The sequence below is a fragment of the Passer domesticus genome, chromosome 3 (assembly GCF_036417665.1).
Source record: "Passer domesticus isolate bPasDom1 chromosome 3, bPasDom1.hap1, whole genome shotgun sequence".
Taxonomy (NCBI): domain Eukaryota; kingdom Metazoa; phylum Chordata; class Aves; order Passeriformes; family Passeridae; genus Passer; species Passer domesticus.
Window position 1 is genome coordinate 118,879,676 of NC_087476.1, and position 27,498 is coordinate 118,907,173.

Here is a 27,498-nt window from a genome sequence, read left to right on the forward strand (position 1 = left end):
CCCAAACCCAGCTGGATGCATTCCTGTGTCACCTGCTCTGGGTGATCCTGGGCTGGACTGGATGAGCTCCAGAGATCCATTCCAGTCCTGGCTGTTCTGGGATTCTGTCAAATGCTGCTGCTTGGGCTTGGAATTCTCAGCCTGAAGGGACACACAGCACCTAAAATGACACCTTTCAGGTGTGGTTTGGGTCAGAATTTTAAGAAAATACCATCTGCCTGTCTTGCTTTCAATGCAGATGTACACAGCTGAAGGAATTGGTGGAGGAGAACACAAAAGCTCTCCATGCTTTGAAAAAAGTAAGTATGGAGATTAATTTGTGGTTTTCTCCAAAATTCACCATGGAGAGTGTTTAAAGAAAATCAGCGTTCCATTTTAGATGCCTCAGGACAAGAGCAGTGCCCAGCACTGCACAATCTTTGTTTGTCATCTCTCCAATTTATATTTTTTTATATACTTTTATATCATTTAAAACTGATGCTTTATTTTGCCCAAGTCCCAGGTGAAAACTTAACAGAGAATTTCACCTTGGCAGAGTGAAAGGGTGAGAAAATTGTCACTAAAGAGGGAGTGACAGCAGCCCAGGAAGGGGAAAACTTGTAAGGCATGTCTGGAAAAGTTAATTTATAGAGGGACTTTGATTCTTTGAGCAATTTATTGGGGAACTTTGATTTTTTTGTTGGGTACTCTGTCAGGCTGATGAGCCTGCGCCGGTGGGGAATTACAGCCAGAGGAAGGAAGAAGAAGAAAAGCTGTTGCTAAGACTCTCCCAGCAGCTGCAGAAACTCCTTCTTGTCTTGGATCAGGATAATGTGACAAAGAATTACCCAGGGTGAGTAGCTTAAACATGCAAATGCAACTGTTTTTTTTTAAAGGATGGCTGGAATGGGCCTTGAAAAACCATTATCTCACCCTCTTAATTAGCTGAAAAATAACAGAAGGATAAAAATAGAAGTGCTCAGGAGAGAAGTCATTTATGACTTGCTGGGATTTTCTCAGGGTGCTGGATAATGGCTGGAATATAAGGTTTGGAGGAGTTTCTTCAGGACAGAGAGCAAAACAGAGGAATGAAAATGCTATATCTGAATAATGTCCTTGCAGAGGCATTTCAGAAAGTTTGGTGGGAATGATACTAAAAAATAGTTTGATTTGTTTTGGGTAGGGGTGAGGGACACCAGAAAAGCCCTCATGCAGAAGAGGGAAATGAAGAAGAGGAGGAGAGTGAAGATGAAGAAAGTGAGGAGGAAGACACTGAAGAAGAAGAAGATGAGGAGAAGCTGTTGGATGATCCAAATGTTAGAGAATGTGTTACTGTTGGGAACTTTGATGCCCAGCAGGAAGGAGATCTCACATTTGTGGTAAATATCTCTCTGTAAAGGGTTTTTACTGCAGATCACTCTGAGTTAAGCAGTAACTATAATGAAATCCTGTGCTTTTGGGATTCAGCCAGCAGTGGGATTTGGGGAGAAACTGGAGTTAGGTCCTTTTATCATTTAAATATTTGCTTGGTTTTTTGTCTCTGTCTCTTCCTCCAATGCCAAAGAAAGGTGAAATCCTGCTCATACACGACAAGAAGGAGGATGGCTGGTGGGTAGCTGAAAATTCCAAGGGGGAGAGAGGCCTCGTTCCCAGGACCTACCTTGCGGTGGGTGTGCTCCAACCTCTGTCCCAATCTCACCTCTGCTCTTTTAAATAGATTAATGATCTATAATTAATGATCTGGTCACAATGCCTTGTGTTTTTTGGAAATAAAGCCAGTTATTTGGAAGTAACTCCGTGTTTTTGTCCGTGGGGCTGGAGATATCCATCAAAAGCAGCATTTCTGTGCCTTGTGAAGTTGTGGCAGACAAGTTTCTTGAATATCAAAGTCAGAATCTTTGTCATTCAACTCTGAAGACTCCAAGCTGCTATGGATTGATTTGGGCTTTTAATAATTTATCTGAAATGGGAGTCTATGTAAACAATTTTCTGCATCACAGACAGAAAATCTCCTTTTCTAAACTTATTTAATTTAATTTATTCCAAACTTATATCAATATGGGCTGTGGTTGGAGAGGGCATTTTTAAGAACAGAACTGGGAAGAAATCAAGCCTTTTGCCATTTTAAATGTGAATTCCAGGTTCCTAAGGAAGAGGAAGAAAGCCAGGAGGAGTCAGAAGAACACTTAGAAGTGGTGGATGAAACAGCAGATGGAACTGAAATTAAAAAAAGGTAAATGGAATGTCTCAGATATGATTGTGAAGCTGCTGCTGTTTGGAAACAGAGCAATATTTAGTGGCTAAATTTTTGTTCACGTGAGGATTTGCTATAAATCTTTGTATTTTCTTCCAGAACAGATTCCCACTGGAATGCTGTCCGAGCCATTGCAGAGGTAGGTGCCCCTCTTACAGGGCAGCTTCATTATTTCTGCCATAATCTCCATTATTTTGGAGACAAGCTGTGCCTTTTGACACACACTGTGTCTCATATCAAAGACTATTTTTCTTAATTAACACCTGTGTTTTGGGAGTTTTTGGTAGCAAGAAATGCCACAGAAATGCTTCAGAAGAGGTGACTGATACCTCAAGTTTCTGGTTCTAAACAGAGCTGTAAATTAGGATGAAATTTGCTGTTAAATATCAGGAACAGTAACATCCTTTTCCTTTTTTTTTCACTAGAATGACACTGTGGAGGTGCTGACCACCTCAGGGGCAGTTCCTGCAGGATTCCGCCCATCCATGCTTTTCCAGCTCTTGGAGGAAGGTAGGGATTTCACCTGGCAGGATTCTCAGGTCTCTGTGGTGGCTTTCTCACCCTGGTCACCAGCCTGTTGGTCCCCAATCCATACTGCTTAATTTTAATTAATTGGCTAACTGGCTATATTTGACCCATCAAATAATGTATAAAATACTTTTTTTCCCTTAAATTTTAATTTAGCAATGTGAAATCCTGACAAATTTCCTCACAATTTCAAAGAGTTTCCTCTTTGGAAGTTCATTCCTGTTGATTTTGCAAGAAATGATGATTTTTAAAATTTTATTTAATCTTCCCTTTTTCTCAAAGGTCTTTTCTAGTCTCTTCACCAAATATATTAAGATATCTCATGTTTTGTTAGTATTTCTGTTTAAAGCTGTTCAGTCTCTTTTTAAAATTATTTTGCTTTTGAGATTAAATACTTCAGAACACTCACAAATAGTAAACACTTGTCATGGCAGATAATTCCATAGTTTTGTTTAGTCAAACATTCAACTGGACATGAATTTTGGGTGTTGTCCTTTTTGGCACAATAAAGATCAGTTGAAAAACCAAGAGTTTTTAAATTTACTCTTGTTGTAGGTGAAGAGTTTCGAGCAAGTTACTATTTGCAGCCCAAGCTTACTCCATCCCAGCTGGCTTTCAAAGACTTGGTGTGGAACTCTGAGAGAAATACTGTGAGTGTTGCTGCTAAGGGGGACACAAACTTTATTTGCCTAGTGATGATGTCTTAATTTGCACCATTTCTGGTACAAATATATATAACATCCCTGGGGCAGAGCTAAAGGCTTGTGAAGAAATCCTGCTGCTACCACTGCACTGGGTTTGTGGTTGGGAGAAAAACCTCGGTCCATAAACACAAAATGAGACCACGTGCAGAGGGCCCTGCAGGTTTAATCCTCCTTCTGCTGTATTTCAGATCCATGCTAGGCCCACCAGAGTGTCCCTGATTGTCACTTTGTGCAGCTGCAAGATGATCCCTCTCCCTGGAAGCGGCGTGCGGGTGCTCAGCCGGCACGTCCGGCTCTGCCTCTTCGATGGCAGCCGGGTAAGGAGTCTGTCTGCTTCCCAAAAAAGGATCCTTCAGGTTCTGCTTCTTCTCAGTGTCACTGAGAGACACACACACACCCCCTGCCTCCCAAGCTGCTAAATTTGTGCTCAGATGAGCCTGGTTTGAGCCCGCTCACCCAGAAGAACAGAACTGAACCATGAAACAGGCCAGGCTGCATTGATGGGCACTGGGCATGGCCAGGCAAGCACACTCAGCCCTGCTTCCCACCCTTGGTACTCCACAAGGCACTTGGACCCCTCCCTTTTTCTGCCTTTGGTTTCTGCCCCTCTGCTTTCCTCTGGTGGTGAATCGGGTGCAGCCCCAGAGCAGTGTGAGGTGAGCCAGGGAGCTGCTCCTGACTCAGGGTGACAGTCACACCCCGCCCCTGGGGCTCTGGGCTGTGCTGGGTGGCCCTGGGAGGGGCTGGGGCGGGAGCTCCATTTCTCTGAGTCCCTAATTTCGGGTTCCCCACCTGCCATTGTGCCTCGTGGCTCCTTTGTGTTCCTGGCAATGAGTGTTTCCTGGGATGGGCCTGGGAGCAGCTGGCTCAGGGGCAGATTGCTCCGCGTGCCCTTGATCCTCTGTTCCTTTGTGTGTGTGCAGAGCAGCTTTTTGTGATTATCCAGCAGTTTTCTTCCAGTTGTCTTTGTTGTGTGCAGTGTTGGATCCATCTGGGATAACCCTGCATTTTCTGAAAGGGCTTTCCCTTTCAGAAAGAAAAACTTACCTTAGTTTTTTTCCCCACTTTAGGTGTTGAGTAACATTCACACAGTGAGAGCCACGTGGCTGCCTAAAAATCCTCAAACTTGGACCTTTTCTCCAAGGGTAGGTGACACAGCCCCTGGCTGTTCACAGCTTTTTCCATCAATGTCACTAAAGTGTTCCTTGGTGGCACAGCTGTGCTCCATGGAAAGACAATAAGGGGAGCAAAATTTTGACTGGAATTGGTTCTCTCCTCATTTTTATATGCAGTAGGATTGGGTCTGAGATCTTGTGTTGAGTGAGGGATGTGCTTGATGGCCTTTAAAAGTTAAGATTTTTTGTTTTTTATAGGTACATTAATTTTTTTTCCTCCCTCTCTCTGCATCAGGTGATGGGCATCTTACCCAGCTTGCTTGATGGTGACTGTTTTGTCAGGTCCAGCTCCTTATCTCCAGACATTGGGATCTTGTTTGAGCTTGGCATCACATACAAGTGCAATGTGAGTGTGGGGAGGTGCAGTGGCAATTGCTCCAAGGGCAGGTTTGTAAAGGGAACCAGCTGTTCCCAGTTACAGAATATCCCTCATTAGAGAATGGGATTACCTGGAAGGAGCCTACAGGAAAGATGGAGAGAGACTTTTCACAAGCTCATGTAGTGATAGGACAAGGGGGAATGACTTCCCGCAATCAGAGAGCAGGGATAGGTGGGATATTGGGAAGGAATTCTTCTCTGTGAGGGTGGGAAGGCCCTGGCACAGGTTTCCCAGAGCAGCTGTGGCTGCCCCTGGATCCCTGGAAGTGTCCAAGGCCAGGTTGGATGGGGCTTGGAGCAGCCTGGGATAGTGGAAGATGCCCCATGGCAGGGGGTGGAATGAGATGGTCCTTAAAATCCCTTCCAACCCAAACCATTCTGGGATTCTCTGATGGGAGAATATCCCTAATTAGAGAGTAAAAATCCCTCTGACTCATGGACATGAGTGTCCCTGTACCAGCACTGCAATAACTTGTGCCAAAGATCCCATGCCACAGGATCACAATGGACTAGTTCTCCCTTCACTCCTGCAGTTTTCCATCTCTGTGATTTATTTCAGACTAATGTCCTGTACAGCTGGAAAACTAAAGTTCTAACTGTTTCAGCAGCATGGACAGTGGTTTCCAGCTCCAGTTTACACAGATAGAGCCTGTCCATCTGGGATGTGCTGCTGGAAAGCACAACAGGTAGTAAGACAGTAGGTGGTAAAAACAGAAAAACGACCCTCAGAGAAGGCAGATTGTGAATTTTGAACACACAAGGGTGAAAAAGGAAAAGGGGATAACTACAGCAATTTTCATGTGGTCACTGTTATTAATTGTGGTTCAGTCACTCATTCTGGGTCAGCTGCTGAAATAATTTACATTTCTCTTTTTTTCTAGTCAACAGGTGAAAGAGGAGAGCTGAGCTGTGGCTGGGCCTTTCTGAAGCTTTTCACTTCCAGTGGGATTCCTGTTCCTTCCAAGTGAGTTTGTTGCCTTTTCCTGCTCTCCCTGTATTTACACACAGATTTATGTACATCTGTTTGAGACTGAGGGTAAGGCTCACGTTTCATACTTACACACTGCTGGGGCAGGGAGGATCCAGACCAGTCCTTTGGGATTCTGGCTCTTCTTTGCTGCATTATCCCTTTCCCAGGTGAAAATTGGGAGACTGGTTCCCAAGACCTGGAGTCAGGCAGGAGTTGTTGTGAATGAATCTCTCACTGCTCTTGGAGTGTGAATTATGATTTATGATTAGTGAGTCCAGTCATCTGAAAGAATAATGAAGTGTGTATATTTTTATTTTATTAAATGTAGGAAAACTTTCTGTTTATTGACAGAAATAATTCACTGTAGCTCAGACTTTCAAGTCGTGGTTTTTGCCAAATATTGGTAGACATATATATATCATGTATAGGTATTCTGGATTTATCTGGATTACAGCTAAAAAAAATACCCACAGGACACCTCTACTGTTCTAGAATTCAAAATATCTTCTAAGTCTCATTTTTAAATATTGTTCTACTATTTCAATAAGTAAGCATGGTATTACAGATTAAATTCCATGCTTGTTTCAGCAGTGACTTACTCTTGGCAGAACTGGGGTTACATTATTCTGAAACCAATTTTAAATATGGAAGATTTTAATTGTTGAAGTGATGATTCCTCAAAACCATTGTATTGAAACAATTGCTAAATTCCATACAAGAAAAACATTTGAGCTGTGGAAAAGAAAGAATGTTGTTAATGGCTTTTAAAATTATTGACCTCCCAGTACAATTAAATTCCAAAAATAGTTGAATTTCCAGTATCATATGGGCTTCAAATTTATCTTTATTGGCAGGATGCATGAGCTGGTCCTGAGTGGTGGAACTCCCTATGAGAGAGGCGTTGAGGTTGACCCATCAATATCAAGGAGAGGTGTGGTTTCTTTTCAATCTAATATAAACATAATAATGTGATTAATGCTGCATCTCCTTCACAACAGTCCCCACAGCCTGGTTTGGGTTTGTGTGTTGTATTTTTGCATGTATTTCATTATTTATCTGCTTTTGCCTTGGCTGTGGGGAGCTGGGTGCTACCAGGCTAACTAAACTCGAAAGAGTTCTCAACTCACTGAAGTGCCCATTTTTGTAATATAATTATTACTGTTGTTTCAACCTGACTGTTTGAATCTGGGCTGTCTATTCCTGCAGCAGGCTCAGGGGTTTTTCAGCAGTTTATGAGCCTGAGGAAGCAGCCTGTGCTTCTGGTGAAAGTGAAGTCCCCGAGTGTGCACTCAAAAGACATCCTGAAGTGAGTCCTTGTGCCTTTCACAAAATGAAAAAGTATTCCAGATAGCCTAGGGAAATCTGCAGTGTTTGCAGTAAACACCTCACCTGCTTATGTCCCTTATTTTCCCAACAGTTTTCTCCCTGAAACATTAGTTGGGGGCATGTGCTACATCCACCTCCTGGTGTTTTATCGGCAGATCCTTGGAGATGCCCTCCTGAAGGACAGGATGAGCATGCAAAGCACAGGTGAGCACTGCAGGAAGATCAGGTTCATCCAGGGAATGACTCTTGCCAGGTCTCCCTTTGCTAAGAGATGTTTTTGGCACCCAGGCTAAGTTATCCTCTTTATTTTTAGTTTTTAATTATTATTATTTACTTAATTATTATTTACTGGCAGTAGGGAGAGACAGAAGTTGGAGAATTCTGGATTTAGAACTCAGTGTCTTGCCCTGATTAGTCAACAGAACTAATGATAGTTCATAGCCTTCTCCATTTTAAAACCAACTTGAAATAAGGAAAAGTTACACTTCTTAACTGTACTATGTATGAATTTCTATAGGTGAGAACTACCACACTTACCTGATTTGATCTGCATAATTTAGGACAGTAGATCAGGCTGACAACCTCTCCTGGAGTTAAATTGTATTCCTTTGGATTCAGACTTCAAGGCAAGGCTTTATCCCAGGAGTTGTTCTGGTAGCTGTGCAACTAAAGAAGATTTCTATTATTTCAAAATCCACCATCACTTTAGGAATAGACAACTGAAAATGTCTGTTCTCCTTCAAGAAGTCATCAGTCCTGGCTCTCTTCCCCGAAATGTTTGGGCATTAGTAAATGCTTTGTGTTTACCAAACTTACCATCAGCTTCAAGGTGAAGGGACAAGTGTACATTCAGTGTTTGAAATCACATTATAAAGAAAACACTTCAGCCAAAATCCTGCTCTCTGTCACTTGGAATCTTATCCACAGTCTCATTAGTTAAAATAATCACAGGAGCAGAGTGACTTCTCATGGAAGTGACCCAAAAAGCACTGGGACACCTGTGCAGTGGGATATGTGCTCCACTGGGAAAATTCACTGTGCACTTGGTCCCTGGTTCTCCTAAAATGCCACACCAGGCTGAGGTGGAACCCAAGTGTGTTTATCCATAACATCCAAACTAAGCAGCACAATTGCAGCTGTGTATAAAACAGGCAGGTGCAGAAATGAGGGAAAACACCTCTGGCAGGTAAATCAGGAAGGGCTCGTGTTTGCTGGTGTTCCCAATAAACAGCACTGGGGTTTTGTGTCTCCTCTCCTGGTTTCACTGTCTCTCAGCCACTGAGAACTGGCTGCAGTCAGAACAGGTTTCAGGGAGTTCTCCTACCTTCCCTGCTCTGGAGAACTGTCACAGCTCACTTTCCCTTTGGACTAATCTGACAGGACGGGATGTGCTGAATACCTGGATGTGCCAATACTTTGATTCTTCCTAAGCCTTGAATGTGTTTGTTTTCTGTTTCAGACTTAATCTGTAATCCTGTTCTAGCAACTTTCCCTCAACTCCTGGATCAGCCAGACCTGATGGATGCACTTCGGGTATGTTACCTTGCCAGGATTTCCAGGCAAAAATGGAACTTTTTTTTTTTCCTCTGAAGAAGACAAAGTTCTCCAGCCTTGCTCTGATTTTACATTTCATTTTAGAGTGCCTGGGCAGACAAAGAAAGAACGCTGAAGAGAATTGAGAAGGTAACAAACTACAGGTTTTTCTTTCCATATATTCAGGGTAATTAATTCCACCTAGCTGCTCCCTGCCAGTGCAATTGCTGCATAGCTTTCCCTCTCACCATACATCTGGTTAGAAAATAGAGATATGTAAATGCAGTTCTTAACATTTCTCACCCAGATTTATAACAGTGAACCAGGAACAGGAGGAAAATGAAATTAACTTGTAACTTTTTTATTTCAGTGTTGTTAGGGGGGAACCTGTTAATAAGTTGGTACCCAGAGTGGTTCTCTGACATGATGTGCTTCCACAAGTCAGCTGGTAAAAGCTTTCCATGGAGAGAAAAAGGGGCTGTGTATGCCCACAAAATCATCTTCCCTCCTCCGAACTCTGAGATTCAGTCCTCCCACAATCTGCCTGGGAAAAGGGCCCCTAAATTCCTCAGATCTCCCTACCTAGAGAGTTGTAATCCATGTTTTGGCACAAAGACAGCTGGAGAATTCGCCTGGTTGTCCCTGGGCTCACCCAGACCTTGTCCTCCATCCTGTCCCCTGGACAGAGAGCAGCTGCAGGAACTGAATGAGAAAGCCATTGGCTCTCAAAGCTGGATTTGCTGGAAGCAGCAGTGGGATGTCTCATTCCCTGAGCCTGCTCCTGAACTGATGCACAAGCACGGCTCCCTGTTTACGCAGAGCAAACACGCGCTGAGTCAGAACAGCTTTTTCAGGGCCATTCATCCAAAAGGAGAGCAGATCTGCTCACGGAACTGGCACCTCCCCGGGATCCCAGAACCATCCAGTTCTACCTGACTGGCATGTGCCACTCCCACGGGAGGATTGCTGCCTGCTGAATGCTCACCCCTCGCGTGGTTCCGTGAGGCTGAGCTGTGAAACGCTCCCCGCCAGGCACGGCGCTCCTGCCGCTGGGACTCTCTGGACTTGGATCTTTCCCATGTGTTTGATAATTGACCAGGCTGATCCTTTGTCTCTGGGTTTTCCAGACTGATATTCACAGGTCACACCATGCACCAAGAGTGGGACAGCAGTGCCCAGGGGCAGCATCACCTCTGGTTCCAGGGAGTGGGATTGGAGCCACGCTCCGCCGAGGACAGCAGGGAAATGAGAGGAGTTTGGGTTTCCAGGGCAGGGAGGATGTGGCACTGCTTTTAAGAAATATAAATACCCCACAGCAACGGGCTCTCAGTGCCTGTAGTTTGTGGGAAGGCTGGCAGAGTTCAGGTTTGTGGATAGGCTGGAGGCTTATCCAAGATAACGGATGTGTGTTGAGGAAGGTCAAATCTCTTCCCATTGTTTTTCTGGGAACTGGGAGTGAGTTTTTTGGTTTTTTTTTTCCCGTGTACCATACTTTGGAAAAGTGCTTGGCAACACCACGTGTTTGCGCTGAGGTATTTTCAAACACTCTTCACTGCAGAGAGATCAAGAATTCCTGAAGTCTGCGTTTGTCCTGGTGTACCACGACTCTGTGCTCCCTCTGCTCTGCTCCACATTCCTCCCCAGCTACAGATGGGCTGAGGAAGAGGTGGAATTGTCTCGCTGGAAGGTGATCCATGACTTCCTGAAAAGGAGCCAGGAGAAGGATGGTGCCCTGGAGTACCTGCTGTCATCAGAAAACACCCACAGAGCCTTTGACATCTCAGAGCTGGCCTATGATTTCTTAGGAGAGGTGAGGGAAAACAACCCTGGAGAATGAACAATTCAGGCTCTCTAAGGTTGTGGTAACAATAAAATTAAATTCTTACCAAAGAGATTGTATAGGAGCTGAATTGTAATGGATATTTTAGCACGATTAAGATTTTGAGAGAGATTAAAATTATTTTATTTACCTACTGGAAATTGTATTTTAAATTTTTTTTTTTCAGCATTAAATGAGGTTCTGGTTGCCTGTTACTACCTGCTGTAGCCATGTCAGGTGTCATATTTTGCCAAAGCTGAGGTAGCCCTTTTCTCCTCTCCTGCAGCTTCCAATTAATTTCCAGTGTTGTTTTTATCAGGGTGAACAAAAGACTCTTTGTCCCAGTCCCCCAGCAGCCTGGGAGCAGGGAAGGGAAAGAGCACTGATCTTTAAGAATGCTGCTGAGCAAGGACAGCCAGCTTAGGGGAAGAATCCTCTCTTGTCCAACCAGTGACCAGCAGGTTGCTCTGTTTTTAGACTGTTTGCTGTTCCTCTCCCCCACTCAGGAGAAGGCTGGGTTACTCCCAGGAATGTGCCTGACCCAACACAAATAGCAGCCGGTGGGAATCCTGGGAATGCTGTGTTTCCCCAGGATTATTTCCTCTGCTGACCCCTGAGTGCCTTATGACCACAGGCTCTGTGTGCTGCCCATTCCCAGGGGGAAGTGATTAATCCACTTTCTCTTTAGTGCTGGAGCATCTGGATGCTTCCTGCAGGGTGATGGGGACATTGCCACCGAGTCACACCTGGATTTAAGCCCAGGCCTGGCTCAGATTTGTCTGGCGAGATTTAAAACTAGATTTTTTAAAACCTCCACTGCACGGAGCCAAAAACCAGCTCCACTGGAGTATCTGTAAACTGGAGCCTCCAGAAATACCACAGAACACTTCCCCCAGCCTAGGAAGCGCTCAGAGACATGGATTTGATCTTTGCTCTGTGTTGTGCAAGAGCTTGGCATAGAAGCCGAGTTCCTGGGGCATCACCTGTCTGGCCTAGCAGAGCTGGATAACTCACTGGGACAGTGTCTTCCTCCTGCTGTAGCCCATTGCCCGGGTTAATGGGGTCATTCTGTCCTCTCTGGGCCACCAGGCAGAAGTGTCACCCCCAGCCTTTCAGCCCACCCCTTATCTGGGAGTTCTGGGGCCAGGCAGAGTGCCCTGGATGAGACAGCAAGTGCTGCCCGAATCCAAACTGCATTTGCCAGGAGGCAGAAATTCCTGTAGCTCCCCTGCAAACCTTACTGGGCTCTCGGGAGCACGTTGCCAATGTCTGTAAAATTTACCTGCTAGTTCCACAGAATCACAAGGTTGGAAGAGACCTTCAAGATCATTGACTCCAACCTGTTCCCTGACACCTCAGCTAAACCACGGCACCGAGTGCCACATCCAGTCTTTTTTTAACCACATCCAGGGTTAAAAAAACCATCACCTCCCCGGGCAGACCATTCCAGTACTTTATCACTCTTTCTGAAGGCTGGATGTGCCTGGAGGGTGTGGATGGGTCGGCGGAGCAGAAACCTGAACAGAAAGGGGAGGAGGCAACAACAGTGGAAGCAAAAATATTTCGGGAGTGGAAGCGTGCCAAGAGAACCGTTCGCAGGAAACCTTTCTGTTCGGGCAAGGTGTAGGAAGTTTTTTCCTTCCCCCTGCAGTCAATGGCCTTGCAGTGGCGCTCGGTGGGGCCGGGGTCGCGCTGTGTGCCCCGGCGGCGGGCAGGGGGATGCACAAAGCCCCGCAGCCGCTCTCGGGCGGTGCCAGGGCCGGCCGGGCCGGGGCAGCGGCGCGGTGCCAGCCCGGGCCGGTCCCTGCGCTGACGTCCCGCGGGCGTGTCCCTTAAATCCCGCACGGGAGCGGCGCGGGGCAGGCGAGCGGAGCGGTGCCGGAGCAGGAGAGATGGCCTCGGTGGGTCCCCCCGCAGCCTCCACGCAGCCCGCCCTGCCCTCCGGACCCGCCGTCTTCAAAACCATCCCCTACGCCTTCATCCTGCCCGAGATCGTGAGTATGCCGCGCTCTTCTGCCTCGTGGAACCCGCTCCTAAAATCCCCTGAAACCATCCTGAAGGCATCGTGGCTGGGAAGTGACATCTTGTCTTTGAGCTGAATGCACGAAGTATTCCCGATGGGGTTTTTAGGAGCAGCTTGAGGACAAGGTACACTCGGCTCCATCACAGCCTGTGTGAGGGTCTCGGGCTGCCCTGGGGCTGGGAGAGGCTGAAGAGCTGCTGGCTCATCCAGGGCAGACCAGCAGCTCTCGTTATCATGAAGCAGCTCTCGTTACCTTGCAGAAATGGCTTGAAAATCAAGGGAATTTTCCTCTCTGTATCAAGTCGTTCCAGGGGTTGAAGGCAATTGGGCGCCTGGTAATGTGTGATGACATTCCATGAGTCTTTCAATTGCTTCTGAGTCCAGAGGGCATCCAGTGGGACTGGCCAAGATTGCCCCAATGTACTTTGTCATGGTGCACGGGGCTGGCAACCCACACACCCTGTGCCCGTGGCAGCAGGCTCAGCTCCCTGCTGCAATTCCAGGGATTTTCACCCACCGATCTGGGATGGCACAGGGTGGCATGGGCTCATCCTCATAACCCCGTGGGCTTTTTGTGCTCAGTAAATATTTTGGGTGGATCCAGAGCGAGCAACTCGCTCCAGGCTGGTGCTTGGAGCTGAGAGGAGAATTCCTTGTGCTGTGATTCCAAGCCCCGGAGATTAACAAGCGGGCAGGGCTGGGTTGAGGCAACCGCTCACTTTTCCCAGATAAAAGCACATTTTCTGGCTTCTCCACCAAATCCCTCGGGGTGAGACATTTCCTTGTGTGCAAGGCGGCAGCAAACCCTTCCCTTTCGTGTGAACACTCATTTCCCATGAGTTTTCAGGGAAACCGGTGCCAACTTGCTTGCTTGTTTCCCAGAGCACCGGGATGCTCTGGGAAAGATGCAGGGGTTCCGCTGGCTGCTGCAGCTGGCCCAGGAGGGAACTGGGGAGGAAAAGAGCTTTTCCTCATCCCACACTCATCAGCGGCGCCTGTTTGTCCCCGGCAGGTCTGCGGGACCTGGGTGTGGATCCTCGTCGCTGCTACCTCCGTCTCCTTGCCGCTGCTGCAGGGATGGGTGATGTACGTGTCCCTCACCTCCTGCCTCATCTCACTGCTGCTCCTCTTAAGCTACCTCCTCGGCTTCCACAGGAACAGCGAGAACTGGAAAGTGCTGGTAAGGAGGGGATGGAAGGCGGGCAGATGTTGGCAGCAGCAATGTGGGCGCAGGACCACCACGGCTGGTGACCCACCAACCCTTTCTTCCTTTTACCTCGACTGGAAAGCCCAGGGGAGCTCTGCTGTGAAACCACTGCCTGGGAGGGTTCAGTCCCAGGCCTATCCAGGCACCTGTCCCCCTCTGGGGCACTCACAGGTGCCTTGTTTTGCAGGACAGTTTGTACCACGGCACCACGGCCATTCTGTACATGAGCGCCGCTGTGCTGCAGGCCAACGCCACCATCAACTCTGAGTCCGGCCCCAACGCGCCGCTCAACTACCAGCTCAACAGCGCTGCCTCGGTGAGTGCCGAGCACCCTGCCGGGCTGCAGGACACGCAGGCACCCTGCAAGGGCAGCAGCACGTGCTAAAGCCACAGCAGAGCCACCCCAAGCCGCACAATGCCAGCTGGGCAGAGCTTCAGCTCCTCAGCTCTGTGGGTCGTGCAGCTGGCGTTGGCTTCGCAGGGTCCACCAGCTCATGGACAGCCTGACGTGGCCGGGTGCTGGGAAAAGCTGAGGATTTGCCTCTCCTTTGAGGGTGGAGGGAGCTGTATGCTGGAGGCTTCCCCATGCTGGGAGCACTGGGAGGAGATGGGGTTTGACTCTGCCAGCTGACCCTTCCTCTTCTTCCTCTCGTGCAGTTCTTTGCCTTCCTCACGACCTTCCTGTACATCCTCCACGCCTTCAGCATCTACTACCAGTGATCCTGGCAGCAGCAGATTCACCTTTACAGGACAAGGGCTTTCCAGTGTGAGAGACCCTGCTGTCCTCCCAAGGTGTCTCTGCCCCAGCCCTGTCACTGGGCCTCAGGAACAGCAAGTCTTTTTGCACTTCATCACAGGAGGGATTTTGCTGGCACACGTTGGTGTGCCTGTGGACATTTCCTGCCTTGTCTGGGGGAGGGACTTGCAAGGGGAGGGACTGGGTGCAGGCCCCAAGCCTCCAATACCAACATTCTGCCAAATATTGACAACCATAGGAAGAGAGAAAAAAAAAATCACTGTTCCTTCAGCAAACAACTCCTTTCTTATATAATTTGCCTTTCTCTGGTTCAGCTCCATTCCTCCCCAACACAAGTTCGTAACAATACAAGATTGTGTTCCCTGACTTTCAGATGGTTTCATTTGGTAAATGCTGTAGTTGGAATAAAGTGTCAATGGACAGATTTTGACTACTCTGTAAGCTGTGTTCACTGAAAAAGCTCATTTTACTTCCCAAGAGTTAGAAAAGAAACAGAAAATGTTCACTTACGGAGCTACAACAGATTTCAAACAAGCAAATCATAGAGCCCATAGGAAATTTCTAGATGTAGTACAAAACTACAGTGTGAAAAGAATGATTACACGGGAGGAGAACAGACATTTACAGCAGTTCTCCTCCCGTGTCTCCTGATTCCCATTACAAAACCTGCAGCTGCAGAGTCCGGGCACTGGCACCGCTCTCACGGAGCACCGCTGTCACTGCTGTCCCTCTTCCCTATCCTGGGAAGGACTGGAAGGAGCTCCCTCCTCTCCCTGCTCCAGGCAATCCTGCAGCTCTGGGACACTGTTGGCTCGCAGCACATCCAGGTAGAGCAGGTAGTCCTGGAGGCAGGCTGGCAGTGGCAGCTCCCGGATCACGCGCTCCGAGCGCAGGCGCTCGCTGCCCAGCAGGGACCGGATCTCCAGGCGGCACAGGTGGGACAGGGAAGGAAGGAAGGCTGGAAAATGGAATCCCAAGTCAAACACAGAGCAGTTCTTACCACACCAATATTTCCTTTTTTATTAGTAAATATAAAGAGAGAATTTAATCTCCATTTCCCCAAATAACTCCTGTTTTTTTAAACTCCAAAAACATCCTCATTAACTTCAAACATTCTAAAGGAAGTATTACTAAATTACATTATCACTTGGACAACTTAAAAATTATTACAGACCCTTTTAAAGAAGAATTTTCTTTGAAAGGAATCATTAACAAAGACACCTAAGTGTAGTTTCTCAGTCACATAACACATGACCTGCTTTTCTCAAAGCTGAACTATGAAAAATTCCTGCACAACCAATTGAATCTTTTTGGCTGGTCACATTTTGATTGTGTTTGATTTTTATGGTTTGCATTTAATTACTGTCCAATGCTTACAAAACAGGACAGATGCTTCATTAGAAATACAAATCAAATTAGAAAAGCAAAATATAACTAAGTAATATTGTCATCTTCTCCTAAATCTCCCCATTGGCAGCCTGAAAGCTGGATACATGGAGATATTATTTTCCTGCCTGTATTCCTTACCAAAATGGCTCTTGGAAGTCCAAGTGAACTTCTCCTTGTATTGGGAAAGGTGTTGCTCCACAGTTGGAGGAAGTCTGCTCCAATTCATGAACTCCAGGACAAAATTAAGGACATCCTCACTCATGGAGAAAATCCTGTGTAACAAAGACTTCTCTAAAATACCTTTTAAAAGTATTTGTAGATTACAGAATAAAAGACCAAAAGCATCACATGTGATACACAAGGACAGTGAGATTCATTCAGTCACTGAGCTGCAAACTTGTAGTGTGTTTACTACAGCCTGCAGAAAGTACAAACATTTCATAACTCTAAGTTTAATCCTGCAGCGCCCAGTTACATATAAAACACCACCAAGCTGTTGTTCCTATATGGAAAAACTTCAATAATAACAATAATAATAAAAAACCTGACTGGAATTTTTGCCACATTGTGTTAAACAAAACAGTCTCAAACTGCATCCGTTTCCTCTCCTCCCAGCCTTGGCCCAGCTTCACTTCCCATTTGTTTCCCATCCCTCCTGACCTATTTCTCCCATTGGAATTTCTTCTTACCAGGGCTGTATTGAAATATTGCACGCACAATTTGCAGCTAAATTTGGGGGTTAAGTAGAGATGTTCGATATAAATTTGGGAAGTGATGCTTTATTGCTACCCCAGAGAAAGGCAATTTCCAGTCTGGCTTTCTTCCTAAAGAAAATTGTTTTACTACTTCCAGACATGACGTGTGAATGATTTATTTCAGACTTTCCACAACCCCTCCTGTTCCTGATGGTGGCAACAGATTATCAAGGGCCATCCTGTAGCAGCTTTGCACACTAGCATGAGATGTTTAAGTAAATAAAGACAAGGCTCCCTGCTTTACCAGAACTTGTGCATGAAATTCACGGGGTTGAAGCCAGCCAGCAGCAGGCAGGGCAGCCATTCCTTGTATTCCTTCTGCACCGTGCTGCTGGAGAGGATGAAGTCTGTTAATTCCTCCTCTGAGGGCAGGGAGCAGCCAGACCTCAGGAAGCGCCGGAACAGAGCAAACTTCTTATGGCACAGGCAGTGTGCCAAGTTGATCCCACGCAGGGTGATGCCATATTTCAGAAGGACATCAGTGAACTGATAATACCTGTGAGCAGGAGAAGGAACAGGGAATCCCGTGAGCTTTGCCTCAGAAAGCACCGACCACTTCTTACATGTCTGCAATAAAACATTTCAGAATGCTTTTATTAAAATCCTTTTATCATTACCCACTGCAACAAGGTAATAGGGTAAGGAGTGAGTTGTGACTGGTGTTGCCTTTTAGTGATCAGAGGGCACATTACTCCACAGAAGTGGTGACATGTGTTACCTGCCTCGTTCACAGAGCAGTCACCCGCTCTGCGTCCCTTCCTAAATTATTTTTTATAAAGCAACACCAGGACAAAAAGGGAAAAATGGTGTTCAAGGATTTTTAAAGGCAGCTTCCTAGGAGCAGGCTACAAACTAAATTCACTACTAACAAACCTCGTTAATTTAAATGGCAGCCATAAATAAATTATAAATACGCCATAAATAAATTTCAATCCATGTACAAAGAAATAATTTGTTAAAGTCTGAGAGGATTCAAAAGCTGTTTTTGAAGATGTTCTCCTTAGTGCAGCACATGCGTTACATTCCAGGACTTCACATTAATATTCCCAAGGAAATGGGAATAATGAGGAGTGTCTGCAAAGGGGGAACACACTGGAATTCTGGAAAAATATTAGATAATAGACAGCAGTTGAGGGAAGAAGGTGGGAAGAAACATTGGAAGACTAAGAGAAGAAGGTGGGAAACATTAAAAGTAGTTAATTAAAGCAAACAAGATTATGAATAATTCCAAAATAGAAGAGGTTTGCTTACTGCTTTTGGAAAATCATGCACATGGGGGACCTGCAGCTGAAGTCCAGGCACTCCTGAGCATCTGGGCTGAAGCCCTGCTTGAGCAGCATCTCCAGGCACTCCCCGTCCCCGCCGTAGAGCGCCGAGTACACGGGGCTCACTTTGCCCTCGCCCTTGTCACAGATGCGGTCAGTGACGGGAATCAGCAGCTCCAGAATCCTGCAGGTGTTTAAAACCTCTGTTTTCTGATCTTATTGCAGTGATTAATCTTTAACACACAGCTGTTTTTCCACAGGGTCATTGCAGCTTTGGAAGAAAATTGTGTGTTTTCACTTTTGAATTTGCAGCTTTATAGTTCCATACACAGACCCCTGGCAAATGTTGTGCTTTGGGATGGATTTGGGCTGGAAATAAGTATTTTAAACCAAACCAGGGTCAGCTACTTCCTATTACCCAGCAACTCTTTTTACAGCAACTTAACACCACTGCACATTAAATCCCAACTCCAAGGAAGTTTGGAAGCAAACTGTAAATGTGAGTTGAAAATGAAACTAATTCTTAGTTGTGTGAAACAGAAAAATCATTCTGTTTACAGCTCACACCCCAGGCCACATCACATTAGTGACAAACACCAGTTCCTTTGCTGCTGGAACTTACTGGTGCTGCATAAGAGTTGCCAGTGATGTATCACCATTTATATATTTAAGTGCTGTTCATGTGTGAATCATGGAGTTCCTGAGAGATCCTTCTCCCCAGTGGTCTACTCCCAAAACTTCCTTCCACTCTTGGCTCGCTGCTGTGGAGCTGACTTGTATATCTGAAATTGGGCAAAGCTACAAATGCATCTCTGGAAAGATTAAAGAAACTGTTTTTGTGGCTTTGATTTTTCTGGCTGGTCCAGCTAATTCAATATTTGCATATAATTACTTCTGCTACTTAATATAGAATTCTAATTAGCAGCTGCTCAAGTCATATATAATGTATAACATGGTTATTTGCATTTTTAAATGGAAAAGTAAAATGGCCATGGAGTGAATTGGTATCTGGTTCAGCACCATGGAAAACCCTCTAAATTCATTAGGTTATGGATCAAACCCAGGTTAGACACTGAATTAAAAATCACATATTCATAGAATTGGTGGGGTTGGAAGGGACCTTCAGGGTGATCCAGTTGTAGCCCCAATGGGCAGGGACACTTCCACTACCCCAGGTTGCTCCAAGCCCCTTGCAACCTGGCCTGGAACACTTCCAGGGATGGCACAGCCACAGCTTCTCTTGGCAACCTGTGCCAGGGCCTCCCCACCCTCACAGGGAAGCATTTTTCCCTAATATTTCATCTAAACCTACTCTCTGTCAGTGTGGAAGAAACTACTAAGAGACATTTAAAACACAAAAATAATCAGAACTTCTAAACTACAGACCAGTTTGAACACTCAATTTTCCTCCCTTTTAGTGCTGAACTTCCTCCTTTGGGGATCAGATTTGTGTGACCAGGACCTTCTGTCTGAATGCCTCTGCAACCACCTACTTTGCATGGCCCATCTCAGCTGCTGCATGGATGGGTAACTGCCAGTTATCCTCGTTGCAGTAGAGGTTTGGGTCTGCCCCTGCAGTCAGCAGCAGCTTCACACAATCCAGGTGTCCCTCCTGTGCAGCAATCAGCAGGGGAGTGGCCCTGTCCTTGGCCTGGCAGTTGACGTCTGCACCTGACACAAAACAAAACCAAAGTCGCCTCCATCAGTCATTATCTTTCACAGGATGGCTTCAAATTGAGTATTTTCTCCTCAGCAATAAGGAAATAAAACCCCTAACATTTGAAATTACAATGTGCAGGAGCAGAGCTCCAATTGCATTTAGTGGGAGTTGCTGGGAGTGTGGCCAGGGAAATGGAGGATGGTGGTTACCGTGGGACAGCAGCAGCCTCAGACTCTCCAGCTGGCCATACTGAGCAGCCACAAACAGAGGGGTGATCCCAAAGTCATCACGACAGTCCTTGCTGGCCCCTTTCTCTAGGAGCATCTGCATTATGTCAGTGGAACCCTGAAATCAATGGTTTTATTCTCACCCAGCAGGAAAGCGAGGAAATCACACAACCTGTTTTTCCCCACATGCTCCAGATAGAAACAATAAAGCCCACAATACATCCAATATTCTGAAGATGCACTTAGAAATTAATGGTAAAAGAAATTAGGCAAGTTCAAATTGATCACTCTTGCTCATTTACATGATAAAGTAATTTGTATGTGTTAGAACCATTTAGCCAACATATTTTTAAGTACAAGCTAGGGTAGGTTAGGAAAAATTACCTGACAAAAATGCAGTAATTATTAAATAAATAATTATCCCCCAGAATACACGAGTTACACCAAAAATACATGATGTGCTTGCAGGTTACCTGAAAGGAAGCTTGGTGCAAAGGATTCCATCCAGACCAAGAATGAGAACCTTCAATATTTGCTCCATGCTGGAGCAGGAACTTGACAACCTCTGCGTGTTTATTTTCAACAGCTTCCATACAAAAGTAATAAAAAGAAAAAAAGTCTTATTGAAGAATTTGAAAAAGAAATCATTTAAGTATTGGGGTTTAAAAGCTCAAAAGGTCTCACTGTCAACTTCCTGAAACAATAATCATAATTCCTTTAAACTTGCCCATTATATACTGACTTGCCTTTTATATTTAGATCCCCAAAAGAGTGCTGGGGAATGGAAATTATGCCAAAATTCCCCCAAACTTGGAAAAGACTTGGAATCAAAGGTAACATGGCATTTAATCAGATGATTTAGATTCTGGATTCACTGTAACAGAAGTTTTAAGCATTCAATTAAGTCAAACATAAGTAATAGAAAAAATGCTAAAATAATGGACCTTAATTGCCAAACTAAGAGTGTCAAAAATAAGGTTTTTTACATAAGAATTAGGGATGAATTATAAAAATCAAAAAGGCCTTGAAACAGCCTCATACAAATGTAATCCTGAACCTCTTAATGTTTTTCTGTGCTTGATGCAGAAAACCAGTTTGCTTTCATAATTTTGTTTTGAAACACTGTCAGAAGCAGATTTACCCATAAACAAAAGGTTATTTCCACACCTCTGAGTCTAAAGCCTGGTATTTAGGGCTACAAAAAGATGCAACATGGCAGGCAAGTAGGAAATTCTGGTGAGCTTAAACTCGAAAAAACTTGAGTTTTAACTGGTGAGTTCAAAGTCTGGGACTTGAGGAAAGCTCGTGTCACCTAGGAAGAGTGGGGTGGTGGCAGATTCGGTGGTGACGTTGTCGGGATCAGCCCCAGCTTCCAGGAGAAGCCGGAGACATTCCAGAGAGCCGTGACGGGCCGAGAGGTGCAGAGCACACATCCCTTCAAACGTCCTCGAGTGGATGTAGTCATCGCCTGGAGCTGCAGAGGAGCATAACGAGGGGGAAAAAGGGATATTTGGCAGTGAATTACAAAATACAATCATTTTAAGAAAATAATGGAGTTATTTGAGATACGTGGCCTATGGAACACCCATGAATATGCTGTTATCACCTCAAGGATAACCCATGAATTGCAACGTGTTGACTTCTCTTTACCGCAGTTGGGAAACCACACAGACAATCCCCAAACAAGAATAGGATAAATCTACGTAACTTGTATTTTCTATGACAGGGAAATTTAGCCCAAAACCACACTATTTCCCATTTGGTTTTCCTCACCTGTATCAATGAGCAGCTTCAGGCACTCACTGGAATTGTGCGCTGCCGCTTCGTGGATGGGCAGCCACCTCCTGTTATCCGGGACATCGACGCTGTATCCCCGACTGATCAATTCCCTCAGTATCTCAACGTTTCCTTCTCTGGCCGCAAGGCCCACGGCCGAGCACCGGTCGGAATAGGCTTCCGTGAAATCCATCCCTGGCATGGAACGCTGCATGAGGAAAGGAGTAGAGCAAGAGGGAAAAAAAAAAAAAAAAAAAGAGAGAGACGTGTGTTGGTACAATATAGATATGGGGGGGGGGTTGTTTTATAGATATGAGGATTTGGTTTGGTTTGTAGGGAGATGGTGGCTTGGGGGGCTTAGGGAGAGGTGGTTGAGTGGGGTGGGTTGGGGAAGGTGGTTTGTGGGTTTTGGGGGAGATGGTTGAGGTTTGAGGTGAGGTGGTTGTTTGGAAGGTGTTTTGGGAGGTGTTTGGGTATTTACGGGGAGGTTGAGTTGGAGGAGAGATAGTTGTTTATGGGGTTAAGGGGTGGTTCTTTGTGGGCTCTGAGGGCAGAGGTGGCTGGGGGCTTTGAGGCGAGGTGAGTGTTTGTGGGGACGTCGTTGTTTGCAGGACTGGGGGGCGAGGCAGCTGCTTGGGGGAGGTTCTTTGTGGATTTGGGGGAGGCTCTCCGGGCCGACGAACACCTCCCCGAGAGCCGTGACAGCGCCGGCCCCCCCCGGGCTCCGCGGCCGGAGCGGGGCCGCGGCCGCCGCCTCCGCCCGGGGCCGCCCCGCGGCTCTGCGCAGGCCCCGCCGGGCCGGGCCGCCATGTGGGTGTTCGGCTACGGCTCCCTCATCTGGAAGGTGGATTTCCCCTACCAGGAGAAGCTGGTGGGGCGCGTCCGCGGCTACAGCCGGCGCTTCTGGCAGGGCAGCACCGACCACCGCGGCGTGCCGGGCAAGGTGAGCCGGGGCCGGGGGGAGCGGCCGCGCCGGGCCCGGCTCAGGGCCCTGCCCCCGGCCGGAGCCGCCGCACGGAAACCCGGGGACAGCACAGCGCTTCGGGGAGGGCTCGGAAATGCCGCATTCGTCATTAAATACGGCATTAAATACCCTCGGTGAGGGGCGGGTGTCGGGCTGTGCGCAGGGAGTAGGAACAGACAGAATCACTGATCCAAGTAACGCCCGGCTGCGTTTTAACTTGTTTTACTCTCAGGTGAAAATTCATGGATTAGGAAGTACTTGAAGTTCTAAAATTCTTCACCGCTTGGAAAAGGAAAAAAAAAAAAAAACAGCGAGAAAAAGAAACGAAAATTACCAGTGAGGATTCCCAGTGTCATGTGTTTTTAAGGATAAGGTATAACCTGCACCCAGGTGACTCCACTGTAAACCTGGAGCGGCTTTAAGAGAGAAAAAGCGTCAGGATTATTTTAGAGAACGCATCTTGCTTCGTGGAAGGTTCCATCCAGATGTAAAAAACACTCATTAGAATCTCTAACATCATAAAATAATTTGCACAGAGCTCAAAGAACACAGCTTGAGCCACCACTGACACACAGTAAAGAACAGCAATGAGGAAAAACCAGTTCTTACAAATATACAACAAATCAGATGTTAGCTGTATTTTAAAAATATTTTCAGAGGATTATTCCCAGTAGTACAAACAATAAATAATTCCTCTGATCAATAAGTATTTAGTAATTTGTTTCTTAATGTTTGTTTTGGGTAGTTCCAGGCAAGACAAGGACTCTGCAAGCAATTAAGTAAATATCCTGCCCTTCCTTAGGCAAACAGATCCTTCTTCCACCACACAGCCCACCTGAAGTTCTCCTCAGTACTGCCCTTCATATTAAATCATATTAGATTTAAATTAAATTCTATGAATTTAGGCTACAGTTACAGGCATTCTTAGCAAAGACAAGAAAGTTGATTTCCATCCCCCACAGAATGTCTCCAAAAATCTTCGTGACCCATTGCAAGTGCACAAGTCAGAGAACTATCAGTGACCACGGAAAAAACATTACAAAAGGAACACCAAAGTTATCTTTGGTGTATCATGGGAACAGACTAATTTCTCCTCAGGAAATAGGAGTCATTTAGTGTTCATGTAGCTTTATTGCCTTCTTTTATCAGTCAGATCAGGAATAAATTGCTCATGCTGGGAGAGAACTAGTTTGCTGCCAAAAGCAGCAATTTTAAACTGCAGATGCAGTTCAGCATAGGGTTTTATGTTTTAAAGTTTTATACAACAAACTTCAACTATTTCATTTCCAGTATTTACAAACTGGCTTCTTAGTTTTTCCTACAAGAATTAACTTACTGGGGAAAACAAGCCATTTGGAAGGTATCCTCCCTTCCTCCAGTGAGGCTCCAAGGGCTCCTTGAGGACAGTTTTAAATTAATGAAACTCTTAATAATCACTGTTATTGTATTGTTAATTAATTGTCAGTGTTTTAAATTGCAGTGGAATTTAGTCTGGACAGCACATGTAAAACAAGGACCTCCCAGTTTCAATTCAAACCCTCCCAATTTGTGCCTTTCATTTTTGTGTCACAGGCACTGTCCACCCAGAATTTAACATGTTTATTTTATCTAATGCACATCCAAAGCTACTCCCCAAAAATACTTACACTGGATCTGCACCTTATTGGAATTGTGCTGGATTAGTTCTCTGAGTGTTTCATTCCTGTTCCTTGTTTTTTTCTCATTTTGGTTTGGTTTTGCTCATGATTTAGGGCAAAAGCCTCTGACTGAATGATGATTTTGTCTTTTAAATTTTAGCCTGGAAGAGTTGTGACCCTGGTTGAAGATGCTGAGGTACAGTACTGTTGCACAGCATGTCCTGTTGCATTTCCCCTCATTAATTTTGGCTTTTCTGCAAGCAGATAACTGTCTTATCTTTAGGGAAAAGTTCTCTCAGTGTTTCCCAGAGTTACACCAATGGCTCTTGACTGATTCAAATAATCAATATAAACTGGAAGTAGTTTGGGTCTGTTATTACCACAGGGATATTTTAAGGTATATTCTGGAATAGTCACTTTGGCTATCCTGTTGTGAGATGTAGAATTTGACAGAAAGGTACATCAAACGTACATGATTTGATATCAACAGTGAATGATAAATGTAATTGCTTTAATTCCAGCTTCACAAGGTTTGACCAGGTTGTGAAGGTGTCTCAGCACACCACACCAGTTCAGGTGTGTAACAGGCGTAGGTGACCCTCGGGTCCTTGCCAAACTGTCACTAAACAGAAGGGACCTGGTCAAAATTCCTTCAAATACATTGTTATTTAAATTTGTCATTTTCAGACATAATTTTTATGAGGTCAGGGATAAACTCTGTGTCCTTTTTGCCAGCTCCAGGCTATTTACTATTCCAAATATTAGCAAAACAAGAAATTGCTCTGTTAGGAGATCCTGAGCCTTAGCAGAAAGAGGATGATCAATCTGCGTGATCCGTGTTTTCACTGATAATTGCCTGAATAAAGCAGCCCTTTCACTCTGAGACTCTTACAAACACTGCCAAAAGCAGCAGAAGGGCAGAAAATCAGCTTTGCCTAAATACAATGATTTCTGAGTACCCTTCTGACCAACCCTCCCCGCCCAGGGCTGCGTGTGGGGCGTTGCCTACCGACTCCCAGCTGGGAAGGAAGGAGAAGTGAAGGCCTACCTGGATTTCCGGGAGAAGGGCGGCTACAGGACCACCACGGTGATCTTCTACCCGAAGGACGCGTCGGTGCAGCCCTTCGACGTGCTGCTCTACATCGGCACCCGCGACAACCCCAACTACCTGGGCCCCGCGCCGCTCGAGGACATCGCGCGCCAGATCCTGGGCGCCGCCGGGCCTAGCGGCAGGAACACCGAGTACCTGTTCGAGCTGGCCAACTCCATCAGGAGCCTCGTGCCCGAGGACGTGGACGAGCACCTCTTCTCCCTAGAGACGCTGGTCAAGGAGCTCTTGAGCAAGCACCAGAACCTCAACTGCCTGTGAAGGAACCTCTGAGCAGGCTGGTTCTGGATTCAGAGGAGGGGTTTTGACCGCACTGATGTGTGGCAGTGAGGAATGCTCCTCTGTATTGTGCTGTCCTAATTAGTCCTGCGTATCGTAATTAATGCTGCATTCAGAGTAGGAGTTGGTTACTTAAAACTGCCAAAAGAATTATTTCAGGAGTCGAGAAGGGAGAGCGACAAAAGTCTTCTGAGTTTGAATTTGGTATCTCAGCTTTTCACCCAAAGACTACACCTCAAGACAACCACTTAAACTTCTCTTTATGTTTTATTATTATTTCAGGTTTTAAATAAATCTTTAGAATATTTTTGAGGTCAAAATCAGCATGCAGAGATAAGTTCCCTAGATTTAAGTGATAGTTTGCTCTGATCCCAGACCACAGTGCAGGAATACTTTTAAGTGGTTGGCCTAAATTGTGTAGTAGAACATTTATATCAACATTCAACTCCTGTGAAGTAAAGGTATGCCACTGAATTAGTCATCTCACCCTTTATATGTTAATTTATCCTTAAATGCAGAGGATAAACCATTTTATTGCAAAAGAAATAATTCCTTCCCTTGGCTGCTGATGTCAAGCCCTGAAAACCAAAGCTCTGGGCACCCTGACTCAAACAAGCCATGACCTATCAGTGCCTCGTTTTAATTTTCAATCCTAATACAAACAAGAACCCCAAAATATTAAAATTAACTAAGAGCATGACTTGAAGTCACAACACAGTGAGAAGAGACACTCTCACCTCTGTTACTTCAGCTGCTGCTGTGGCCCCCATCTCTTTGAAAATCCCAGCTGCAAGGACAGATTTTAGTTTCAGGGATTCACCAACAGAAGGTAATTAAGGAAGGAACCCTCTCTGCAGTAACCTTAGGGGTGTGCATGGGCATCCCAAGAGGGTTGGGAAGCCCCCAGTTTAGGCTGGCAGGCTTCCTGATGCAATCCGTCCCAACATGGACTTGTCTTGCTCCTCAAAACTCTATTTTTATTAACTTTTAACCGAGTATATTTTTATATCTTAATATAAAAGGTTGTGTTTCAAACACCACATAACATCCTGTTTTCCCATCCAGGGGATGTGTGTTTAGTAGCAGCCTGCAAGCCTGGATTCTGCATCAGTAATTGCAAAAAAAGTGTGGTTTTCCCCCAAAAAGGTTGACCCTTCCTGTTCTTTACATTTTCCTGGTTTATATTTGTAAATGTAAAAGTGTGCAATGGCACTCTCTGCATTCTTGAACATTCTTTTTAGATTTAAAAATTCTTTCCTCAGAGACTTATCCTGTTCCTTAAAACAGGGCAGGGGATGCTTGTGCTCAGTAAGGATCCAGAACCATCAGGGTGATTTTCCCTTTAAAATGCTAATTATTTAAGTACTGTGATTCTGTGTAGCTGCACACTCTCTATCTTTGTCTCCAAGGCTTTGTTGGTTCATTTGCTTCCTAAATGCATAAAACATTGCAATAATACACGTTCCTGTGTACGACTTCAGTGCAATAAAAACGCATTACAATGACTGGAAATTTCCAGAAATGTTATGTTTAAAGTGTGTCTGTGTGAGGGTGGACATCAAGGTGTGTGTTCATTGCCCCTCGATATAAAATTGCTGTTGTGGCTGAGTGACAGCACACAGGGGCTACTATAAACTGTGGCACATTAGGAATTAATTTATGCATGGGAAATATAAATAGATAATTTGTTTTTGCTCTGTGGGATTAAAGCCACTGCTCTGCTCCCAGCTTTGGTCCCTACCAAAACCCTCCCAGATCTGTTACCTCAAAAATTTTAGACCATGT

The 27,498-nt window shown here is 45.5% G+C and overlaps 4 protein-coding genes across 12 annotated transcripts in view; 3 read left to right on the plus strand and 1 right to left on the minus strand.

Annotated features, from left to right (window-relative positions):
- NPHP1 (nephrocystin 1) overlaps nucleotides 1-10,751 on the plus strand; it is a 12,419-nt gene extending 1,668 nt beyond the window's left edge. For 3 of the 7 annotated variants that reach the window (XM_064415501.1, XM_064415497.1, XM_064415499.1), the window contains 19 exons: nucleotides 239-299; nucleotides 696-832; nucleotides 1,163-1,358; nucleotides 1,544-1,645; nucleotides 2,121-2,212; nucleotides 2,333-2,372; nucleotides 2,659-2,743; nucleotides 3,317-3,411; nucleotides 3,654-3,782; nucleotides 4,536-4,610; nucleotides 4,876-4,986; nucleotides 5,624-5,704; nucleotides 5,900-5,982; nucleotides 6,843-6,919; nucleotides 7,195-7,294; nucleotides 7,406-7,518; nucleotides 8,774-8,847; nucleotides 8,953-8,997; nucleotides 10,406-10,751. In XM_064415501.1, coding sequence (XP_064271571.1) covers nucleotides 239-299; nucleotides 696-832; nucleotides 1,163-1,358; nucleotides 1,544-1,645; nucleotides 2,121-2,212; nucleotides 2,333-2,372; nucleotides 2,659-2,743; nucleotides 3,317-3,411; nucleotides 3,654-3,782; nucleotides 4,536-4,610; nucleotides 4,876-4,986; nucleotides 5,624-5,704; nucleotides 5,900-5,982; nucleotides 6,843-6,919; nucleotides 7,195-7,294; nucleotides 7,406-7,518; nucleotides 8,774-8,847; nucleotides 8,953-8,997; nucleotides 10,406-10,684 — 1,975 coding nt within the window. In that variant the 3' untranslated portion in view covers nucleotides 10,685-10,751. Of the gene's footprint in view, nucleotides 1-238; nucleotides 300-695; nucleotides 833-1,162; nucleotides 1,359-1,543; nucleotides 1,646-2,120; nucleotides 2,213-2,332; nucleotides 2,373-2,658; nucleotides 2,744-3,316; nucleotides 3,412-3,653; nucleotides 3,783-4,535; nucleotides 4,611-4,875; nucleotides 4,987-5,623; nucleotides 5,705-5,899; nucleotides 5,983-6,842; nucleotides 6,920-7,194; nucleotides 7,295-7,405; nucleotides 7,519-8,773; nucleotides 8,848-8,952; nucleotides 8,998-9,217; nucleotides 9,350-10,405 lie in introns of those variants that run through there. The other 4 variants (XM_064415500.1, XM_064415502.1, XM_064415498.1 and 1 more) reach the window with 3 other exon arrangements.
- A 149-nt stretch (nucleotides 10,752-10,900) lies between these two features.
- On the plus strand, nucleotides 10,901-15,077 carry MALL (mal, T cell differentiation protein like). Of its 2 annotated transcripts, none has more exons than XM_064415508.1 (4): nucleotides 10,901-12,660; nucleotides 13,702-13,869; nucleotides 14,089-14,212; nucleotides 14,554-15,077. In XM_064415508.1, the coding sequence occupies exons 1-3, from the start codon at nucleotides 12,163-12,165 to the stop codon at nucleotides 14,161-14,163; spliced, it is 741 nt and encodes a 246-aa protein (XP_064271578.1). In that variant the 5' UTR covers nucleotides 10,901-12,162; the 3' UTR covers nucleotides 14,164-14,212; nucleotides 14,554-15,077. The 2 variants fall into 2 exon arrangements, with proteins under 2 accessions (XP_064271578.1, XP_064271577.1); XM_064415507.1 differs by having other exon boundaries at nucleotides 11,400-12,660; nucleotides 14,084-14,212.
- Nucleotides 15,078-15,100: 23 nt separating this feature from the next.
- Nucleotides 15,101-25,515, minus strand: ASB3 (ankyrin repeat and SOCS box containing 3). 2 transcript variants are annotated; one of them, XM_064415505.1, is made up of 12 exons: nucleotides 25,375-25,504; nucleotides 24,026-24,085; nucleotides 23,024-23,105; nucleotides 21,723-21,933; nucleotides 21,262-21,423; nucleotides 20,423-20,535; nucleotides 19,932-20,067; nucleotides 19,556-19,733; nucleotides 18,049-18,246; nucleotides 17,042-17,293; nucleotides 16,181-16,314; nucleotides 15,101-15,611 (listed from the first exon to the last, which is right to left on the minus strand). In XM_064415505.1, exons 4-12 carry the CDS (start codon nucleotides 21,925-21,927, stop codon nucleotides 15,370-15,372), a joined length of 1,620 nt encoding a protein of 539 aa, XP_064271575.1. In that variant the 5' UTR covers nucleotides 21,928-21,933; nucleotides 23,024-23,105; nucleotides 24,026-24,085; nucleotides 25,375-25,504; the 3' UTR covers nucleotides 15,101-15,369. The 2 variants fall into 2 exon arrangements, with proteins under 2 accessions (XP_064271575.1, XP_064271574.1); XM_064415504.1 differs by lacking the exon at nucleotides 24,026-24,085 and having other exon boundaries at nucleotides 25,375-25,515.
- On the plus strand, nucleotides 22,488-27,218 carry CHAC2 (ChaC glutathione specific gamma-glutamylcyclotransferase 2). The gene is made up of 3 exons (XM_064415509.1): nucleotides 22,488-22,668; nucleotides 24,487-24,522; nucleotides 25,312-27,218. Exons 1-3 carry the CDS (start codon nucleotides 22,534-22,536, stop codon nucleotides 25,693-25,695), a joined length of 555 nt encoding a protein of 184 aa, XP_064271579.1. The 5' UTR covers nucleotides 22,488-22,533; the 3' UTR covers nucleotides 25,696-27,218.
- The last annotated feature ends 280 nt before the right edge of the window (nucleotides 27,219-27,498 follow it).

Bases quoted from the DNA above. Each gene is read 5' to 3' on its own strand.
- ASB3 (XM_064415504.1), bottom strand. From the start codon at position 21,927: ATGCCAGGGATGGATTTCACGGAAGCCTATTCCGACCGGTGCTCGGCC. The intron at 18,247-19,555 runs GTAGGTGGTTGC...AAACACCTGCAG, and splicing joins GCTGAGATGGGCCATGCAAA to GATTCTGGAGCTGCTGATTC. The intron at 15,612-16,180 runs GTAAGGAATACA...TCCATTTTCCAG, and splicing joins GACTTCCAAGAGCCATTTTG to CCTTCCTTCCTTCCCTGTCC.
- MALL (XM_064415507.1), top strand. From the start codon at position 12,163: ATGGGTCGGCGGAGCAGAAACCTGAACAGAAAGGGGAGGAGGCAACAA. The intron at 13,870-14,083 runs GTAAGGAGGGGA...CTTGTTTTGCAG, and splicing joins GCGAGAACTGGAAAGTGCTG to GACAGTTTGTACCACGGCAC. The intron at 14,213-14,553 runs GTGAGTGCCGAG...CCTCTCGTGCAG, and splicing joins AGCTCAACAGCGCTGCCTCG to TTCTTTGCCTTCCTCACGAC.
- CHAC2 (XM_064415509.1), top strand. From the start codon at position 22,534: ATGTGGGTGTTCGGCTACGGCTCCCTCATCTGGAAGGTGGATTTCCCC. The intron at 22,669-24,486 runs GTGAGCCGGGGC...TTTAAATTTTAG, and splicing joins ACCGCGGCGTGCCGGGCAAG to CCTGGAAGAGTTGTGACCCT. The intron at 24,523-25,311 runs GTACAGTACTGT...CTCCCCGCCCAG, and splicing joins CCCTGGTTGAAGATGCTGAG to GGCTGCGTGTGGGGCGTTGC.